The sequence below is a fragment of the Orcinus orca genome, chromosome 12 (genome assembly GCF_937001465.1).
Source record: "Orcinus orca chromosome 12, mOrcOrc1.1, whole genome shotgun sequence".
Lineage (NCBI taxonomy): Eukaryota > Metazoa > Chordata > Mammalia > Artiodactyla > Delphinidae > Orcinus > Orcinus orca.
In genome coordinates this window covers 39,624,305-39,633,146 of record NC_064570.1, presented here as the reverse complement: position 1 = coordinate 39,633,146, position 8,842 = coordinate 39,624,305, and the positions used below count along the sequence as shown (strand labels likewise).

At 32.8% G+C, this 8,842-nt stretch overlaps 1 protein-coding gene across 6 annotated transcripts in view; it reads right to left on the bottom strand.

The window, feature by feature from the left end:
• Positions 1-204: 204 nt before the first annotated feature.
• Positions 205-8,842, bottom strand: part of TBC1D32 (TBC1 domain family member 32) — a 182,739-nt gene continuing 174,101 nt past the window's right edge. For all 6 annotated transcript variants that reach the window (XM_049695495.1, XM_033408076.2, XM_049695493.1 and 3 more), the window contains one exon: positions 205-564. In XM_049695495.1, the coding sequence (XP_049551452.1) occupies positions 445-564 (120 nt within the window). In that variant the 3' untranslated portion in view covers positions 205-444. The remainder of the gene's footprint in view (positions 565-8,842) is intronic.

Below are 8,842 nucleotides of genomic sequence, written 5' to 3'. Positions count from 1 at the left end.
CAGTTATGGTTTTGCCTATTTTCCTTTATATGTAAAGACATAAAAATGAAGAAAACAATTGTCTTCCTTGTCTCTATGGAATCTCTCTGGCTGGTCAATTATTTACAATACTGCTGCTACTTTCCAAACTCATTGGAAAAAATATTTTAATCATCCTGGGAAGAAGGAAATGTAGGTTAAGACTAACTCTTAAACATAAAGAACTATAAATAAGCTAGATTTGATTCTAAAACAACCTTACACAACAACAAATTTACAAAAATGAATTCACTTCAATTGAGCCAATAGCTACTGGAATATATTATTATATTCAAAAACTCTCAGTACTGATTTACAATACTGTGTATTCACAAAGCATATGTTGTTATAGACACAGAAAAGTCAAGTCCCTCTGTCTCCTTTAAAAATAAATAAAACATAAAATTAAATTGCGTGTTCCATGATCTATGTGCTTTGCACTCTAATGTTCCACATGTCTCTCAGCAGCACTGGTCGGTAGTTTTGTTCCAAAATTTCCATGTATTCAAAGTAATCACTCACTCGAAACCCATGCAGTGCTTTTTCCTGTCAAAAAATAGAAAGAGATGTTCATTCGCTTGGGTAAAGACACACAATTCTAAGTTAATGAGTTTTAAACAGTTAATGTATCATTTTTTTTCAGCTATAGATGGGGGTTTTATGTTTCTAATAAATGTGTAACTGCTTTTTTATTTAGTAGGCTATACGTATATGATGGCAAGAAACCATGTCCCTATGAAACAAGGTTGCCTGTTTTCAAAACCAAAAATGCTTTACCGCTAACAAAAAAACAAGATAATGAAATCTTCCTAATATTTAAGATATAATAGTTTCAATTATAGAATGATTGTTCACATTTGTAATTAGTAAAGACTCTAAAGCTTATCAAAGGATACTTATAATGTAAGAAATATCAGTTCTACAGCTACTGTTCATAAAATCTCCAACAGTCTGCAATTCATAATGTTGGTACTATGCATGTCTATACTAATTTGGAATTTAATGGTTAGTGTCCCAAATGAGGCACTCAAGAATGAAAAATAGTAGGAGCATCCATTTAGAATCTTAGACACTTTTAGGAAATTTTATGACTATTTCTTTTAGTATCTCCAAATACTCGCTATGCAATGCCTACCCTTCAAGGTAACAACAAAAAAATTCTGCAAAAGAAACATGATCCCTTAAAAAAAAAAGAAAAAAGAAACATGATCTTTGATTCAATGTAATGTATTATGTTAGAAGTTTTGGAGGTTATAAAAAATTTGGAGCAATTCATGCCTTTCTGGAGAAAATAGCTTAAAGGCAAAAGCTACTAACAATAAACAATTCAAAAGAATAAAATATAAGATATTATCATATACCAAATATTGTGTTAGAGACAGTCTGTAGATGAGAGACATCAGTGTAGGGCAGTTAGGAAAACACCACAAATTCTCAGTAAGAATGGATGTTTTTAAAGGCCTCAGATGTCGCTAGTCACTACTAGATTAGTAATAGTTCACAGCTTGCACATAATGGGAGAACAGTACACTTACTTGCCACATACCACCTAAAATCTGGGTAATTTGGGGGAAAAGTTAATTGGTACTTAAAAAAAAAAGTATTATTACTGATCTACAAGGCTGATATTATAATTAAGAAAACTAAATGATGTTAAGTTATATGCATAAGATTACACCTTTAAGACTAGGGCTAATACCCTCGAACATAAAAATTTGAACTTTACTCTTAATTTTAAAATACTTGTGACGTTACCCATTTCTTCATTTCTTCATTCATTAATCTCATTCATTCCCTTATTGTATGTAAAGTTCTTGGTTATACAGTGAAGACCCAAAGATGAATGAGACGGGTCTCTGTCCTAAAACATTAACAACTGAAGTATATATCATATTTCCAGTTTTACGTATAAGCAACTGAATCAAAAGGAAGATGTTCATCTTATGAATAGCAGAAATACTATGTAAATTTCTATCAAACATATTTCACTTTGTTCTTTGGGCAAAAAACAGGATTGAAGTAAGACCAATCTTACTGTTCAAGAATTCACTTTAAACGGTTAGAGTTGTAGTCACGGAACTATTTATGAAGTTATCCATTCTCTTCATTCAAATTATGTGTGATTTGACATTAATCACCCTTTCACTAAAACTATACCTAACTTGGAAAAGAATTATAGTAATGTGTTATTCTAACCAGAAGAAAAAAAACCTAATGACAGAAAAATTGTCTTAGTACATATTCATGATTTTTAAAAGAATGCTTATTGTTCATTAAATGTGAATTACAATAGGAGATGACAGCATTTGAACAATACCTCTAATAATTCTTTCTGGGCAAAAATAAGCAAAACCTATTTTAACATCTTTTAATTATTGCTCCACTTTAACTTAAAAATAAAAACTACCTATGGAGAACCATAGCTATTACTTGGTTTAAAAATACTTTTTTCCTTAAAACATGTTTTTTGAATTATGGCTTCCATTTTGGACATTAATTTTAAAATAAAGAGAAAATACTCTGATAATTATACTGAAGACACACCCATTAAATGGCAAGTAAAGTTGAGGTCTTATTTCATAAGAGAAAGATAAGGCTATTAAGGTCTTATTTCATAATGAATTAAATATTTATTTTAAAAGGAATGTTTTTAAATTATACAGATTATTTAAAATTCACAGGCAATTTTAACTCTGAATAAAATTTTAGAATCTCTGAATTCCACTTTGTCTTCAAAGTGGAATATGTTTCATTTTATCTGAAATGTTCTTATAGCCTTTTCAGTGAATTAATTTTCTTTGTAATTATGACCATTTAGACTGCCAGCTTATCATTCAAGTTATAAAGGACCATTTCCTCAGAATACTGCTTTATTATCATTTCATTTATAGACATAAGTATATTGGACTCTAAAAAAATATGAATTCCCTTATTCTTTAAATAAGTAGGCATATGTAATTATATAAGGTAACATTATTCCATTTTATATAAACAGTGCACTATTTGTTCAAGTTTTGTTTTAATAAGTAGTTTGTCTTGGTTGGGAAGTCCATAATGAGTATACTGCATTTTCTTTTCTTCCTAGTGGCTTTTCAACCAGTGTGCCTTCAATGATTTGCTTTTTTTCATTAATGTTGGGTTTCAAATGTTAAACCATCAGAAAAGCATTAAAAATCACCATCTTAAACCACAATGTTGTGTGTGTATTCAATTATATAATATGACATATACACAGTTTCCCTCTCTCCTTTGTACATAGAATCTAGTTTCAAGTATGTATCCACTGGTTTTCTTTTACTACTGAGAGCACTTAATTAGAAGTTCCACTGAATTTAGGATTTTTTTTTTTTTAAAGTAAACAGACTGGTCAATAATACACTAGAAAGATCACAGGATTTGGATTCAGACCAAAAAAGGGTAAAAACTCACCTATATTAGTTACTAGATGTATGAACCTGGGAAAGTTTACAGATTCTCTAAGCCTCAATTTTACAAAGGCTGAATAACAGCATAAATTATGTTGTCTGAACTCTACCATGAATTATAAAGCCTTATGTGATCTGACTCCTGTCTCATCTCCAACCATTCTTACTCCCTCACCTCGTTTTGGCCACAATGGTCATCTTGACACTTCCTAAGTGGGCCAAGCTCATTCCAACCTCTGAGCCTTTGCACTTGTCTTTCTTCTCATGTAGAAGGATTTTGTACAGAAATCTGTGCATTGCTTTTTTTCCTTTGCTTTATTCAGGTTTCTGATTAGCCTCACTGGGCTAATTAGCCTCAGAGTAGCCTTCACTGGGCTCTTTATCTAAACAGCAGCTATGAATCTCCCTCTCTGACTCCCTTACTGTGTTTGATTTCTTTATAATAAGATCTATCAATACCTGAAATATTATATATTTATTCACATATTATTTATCTACTGGTAGAATGTTAAGGTCAATTTGGCAAGGCCATGGCCTATTCTTGTGACTACAACGATGCCTGGAACACAGATGCTGGACGATGGTCAATGAGTAAATGAGCAGTACCTGTTACTCCCTTTGCCGAGTGCTTGGCATTCAATAAGCACTCACAGTATTAACCGTGGTCATAATAACGTTTTTATTAACCTTTCTCTGAAATGGTTGAGCTAGATTTTCTTGATTGAACTGCCAATTTGTAACGTTAAGTGTGGACAGGCCCATTAAAGATCATTGACTCTAGTCTCTGCTCTTCAACCCCTTACCAAAAATGTAAGAGAACAATTCACTTAAAATATTAAGCTATTACTGTCCTTTCTTGCAACTTCTCAAGAATATGCCTATTATGGAAATCAAGCTATACCTATAATTTCAATCATCATTTTTATCAAAGTTTTCAAAAATAGTTTCCAGCAGAAATGTTTTTAGACCTACTGCAAGCCCTGTAAATTTGGAATTTGAATTGAAGATAAGGACTTTCAGGGTGGTAAATAGATACAAAGCATGAAAAGATGAAGTGTGCTACCATGACATGCCTTAGTTTTAAGATTTTAGGACCAAGTTTAGGTATTTTCTGATATACCGTTTCCCTAATATTTAATTATTAATGTATTCAAAAGGTGATTTTAAAAAAAGATAATAGCTCTTTATAGCGTATGGAGGAAAAAAAGTAAGATACATCACTTTGGGTTAAATTGGAACAAAGAGTCAACTAATTAATAATCACCAGGAGGCATATAAAATAATTTTGCCACAAAAGGTATATAGAACTTACTATCCACTAACTTAACAAAGGATCCATATTAATGTCATCTCTCACATAGGAAGCACCAAATTATACAGTTAGAGTTACATAAGAGAAGGGGTTTTGTGAACTTAGTTCTGCTCTTTACCCTTGCTGGAGATGACCTCTTGTGTGTTATGTCTGAACTATGATATAAAAAAGGATCTTCCTTCCTGGTCAAAGCAGTAGAAACACAAACAACCTGTAAGTCACGTTTCTTCTAGTATATTCTTCCTAGAGTGTTTGGTATAATTAGAAATTCCTGGACCCAATATTTCCCAAACTTCTGAATCCCTCGTGTTCAACCTCCAAAGGTAACATTTTCACATATTCTAAAGGTTGCAAGCTACTTGAGATTTTATACTAAAATCTGACAACGTAGTTCTCTGTCATGAAAACTCTGTCTTAGTAGGTCTGGGAGGAATCTAGGTATATCAGTTTTAATAAGGACCCTAGTGATTTTTAAGATCAGGAAAGTTTAGACAGAAAGTGTAGTTCTGGAGAGAACACGATGTTCTTAAATATTTAGGATAAAGTATGCATTCGTAAAGACTTTAACTCAGCTGAGGGGTACATGGCATATGTGATGACTACAGAGATGATTAAATTTTGGCTGGGTAAATGAGGGAATAGGCCTTGATCAGATACAACGTAAGAGAATGTTCCTGACATAGATCTGCAGTACATGCCTGGTATTACTACATAATATAATACCAAGATGTCTCAGGAGCTGGAGAAGAAAATGGGAGCAAAAGTATATAGTCTAGCAATGGATTCAGGAGAAAATCCTGTTTCCTTTGCTGTGTTGTTTGCACATTTTTTAAGTAAAAAAAAAAAAAAAATACAAGAGAAGGATGAACAGGGATGTAGAAACTCAAATAACTGCTACTTTTTTTTAAAAGCACTTGCAATGTGTCAGATAATGTTCTAGAAGTATTTTACAGATATCATCTCATTTAGTTCCTCAACAACTCTATGTGATAGGTATTATTTCATGCCCAATTAGACAGATGAGAAAACTGAAGCATGGAGAGGTAAGCAACATGCCCAAGCTTACACAGAGTGGCAGAATTTAACTTGAGGTGGACTCAAGTGATATAAGGTCAATGCAGAAAACATAACTGAAAACCACAGTTGAATAATACTGAGCTTGTTGTGTCTGATCCTTTGGATGGTGAATTATTTTTAATACTATAAACACTTTTGTCTTTTGAGAGCTTAGAATACAATTATTATTATTATTTTCAGTCTGATCTCCATTTCTTACCCTGTCAACATGCTCAGGTAACCACAGCTGCAATATTAACAACAACAAAAAAACCCTCTTGACAATTTACTGATGGGTTGAAATTAATCTTATTTTTACATAATTATAAATTGATTTTGCCATAATATGCAGGATTTAGTTGAAGCATTTTAATTAAGTATTTTGAGTCTTCACAGCCTGATTTTCACTGGAAGGCAATCTTCTCCTAGCCTGGCATTTCAGTGATGTTTGTCCCCAGGTTGAATTAATAAAGTAAAACCTAGATTACTGTCAGCCTATTACCATGCAGAGGAATGCAATACAGCCAGTCTGGTAAAACAGTGGGTCTTCTGAAGTACTATCAAAGTAATTCTCCCTACACTTGTTGCGTGTGTGTGTGTGTGTGTGTGTGTGTGTGTGTGTGTGTGTGTGTGTGAGAGAGAGAGAGAGAGAGAGAGAGAGAGAGAGAGAGAGAGAGAGAGAAGAGAGGAGAGAGAGAGAGAGAGAGAGAGAGAGGGAGGGAGAGAGAGAGAGAGAGGGAGGGGGAGAGAGAGAGAGAGAGAGAGAGAGAGAGAGAGAGAGAGAGAGAGAGAGATCCATCCATTAAAAATAAACCAACCCAACTTTAGACTTTCAAGTCTGAGATATTTGAGAATATTTATTTTGTCGGATGATGTTTTTGTTTCTGGATGTTTGATGCCTACAGATTTTCTGAACCATCATCTGTCACAGAAAAACATTAGGTCCAAGGACTAAGCTCTTCAGCACACCTTTAGAAGTTGCCTTCTAGGTCAGCACTAATCTATCAGTCACCACAGTGTGGGAATAATGCACTTAGCTGCTCTATTATCCAACCCACATTCTTGTTGTGCCTAAAAAGATATTGTGAAAAACTCAGATAACACCTTGCTGATAAACTTATACCCATGGCATTCATCTAATCTTTTAGTGGTTTAATCAAATGAGGAAACATAAACAAGTTTTATTGCTTGCTTTTTTTTTTTTTTTTTTTTTTTAGTAAACCTGAGTTAAGAAATTTCAAGTCATCTTTTTAATATACTGATCAGGAAGAATTGTTCAGTGGCCTACCAGAAATGCAAACACTGAGTCTAGATTCAATTACCTGATTTAAAATCTTGAGCCTAAACCAAAATGAATACAGAATGGGTTGGTATTTTGTCTATACTACATGCTTCAGACAGATTTTTATTCCTAAAGTAATATTTCCAACATGCCCCTTCTGTCAGTACATGAAACTTAAAACCGGCAAAAGAACTCCGTATTTTCAATTCTGGAATCATCTCATTATCTCAAGTTTCTCGGGATAACTGATAATACTGTAACTGAAAACATGCTTGTGGTTTTTCAGTATTTTGGAAACTAATTCAATTGGGCCTGATTATTTGAACTTATTTACCACAGTCAGATGCTTGTTCTATCCATTTTTATATAATGATTAACATCTTCCTTTTAAAAAGTAGTTTTATTACAAAAGAAGCACGGTCCCATTATTCAAAACAAAAAAAAAGTCCACACAAATATACTCAATAAAAAGTAAAAGTCCCCTGTTCTACTCTACCTCCTCTTTCCTCTCAGAAGCAGTCATTATGAAATATGTAGAGTCAGGGCACAACATGTAATCTATGTAAGAATATTATTATGGCTGTGGTATGTAGTTATATGGAGAATTATTGATAAGTTTTTTTCCTTTTGAACAAGTCTGAGATTTTGGATCAGATATAAAACATAATTTCCAAGGTTTAATCTCCCTAACTGTAGTTTAATGAGGACTTTTAAAATCAAATATCTTTCTGACTAGGGGGATCTTTTGAGGGGAGGAAGAATAAAAATCACTTCCTTAATCAAAATTTCATGATTGGGTAATATGTGAATAAGTGAAAAACAGTATACATATGTTTACATACTGTGCAAAGAAGAGATTATAACAGGGCTTAATGGAGTACTTAAAGGGGTATGTAAATGCATATTTCAAAATTAACTACACTGGAATTTATCTCACAAGAAAAATACCCACCAAAAGAAATCAGTGACCGTGAGACCTACCTGCTGAAAATAAAACAAAAAATACAGTGAAGTCACGGTATTAGAAAGGTATTAGAAAGGCATTTTTCCTAATACCTCAGATGAATGCAAATAGCAGGAGTAAGAATTAAGGTTAGTTCCAGGACAAGTGCTAAAATTAATTCTTTGCCAACATGTTCTTAGTTTGGATTTAAACCAATTCAACTAATATTTTAGTAATTTAAATAGGACTTAGGTAGTAAAGATAATCTTTTTACCCTCACTTTAAAATTCTTTAAATTTAAGTTTTAAATTGACAGCATTATGCTCAGAACACAACAGAGTTTGGGAAATATTTAAAGAGGTCACCATTTGTAAACCCTATTATAATTTTTCCTGGCAGTAATCAAGAAAGGGATGAAACTGCAATAATCACCAACATCAATCAGATTTAAAGGTCATGAAATATAAGGATATCCTTCTGGTAGAAAGGAAGATGTTAGTAATGTTTGTTATTCAATGTGAATAAAAACTAAGTTCATTCATCTTTCCCTTTATATTTATTTACATTCTTTGTTTACTCTATCCACAAGTATTTATTGAGCACTTGCTCTGTGCCAGGTGCTGTTCAAGGCACTGAAAAATACATTAGTAAACGAGATAGACAAAATCACAATCCTTGTGGAGGATTACACATTATACTGGGGAAGATTGACAAAAACATACCTAAAATAATTTCAGCCAGTGACAAACACTATAAGAGAAACTAAAGTAGGATAAGAGGTTAGATAGTTATAAGTTAGGAGATAT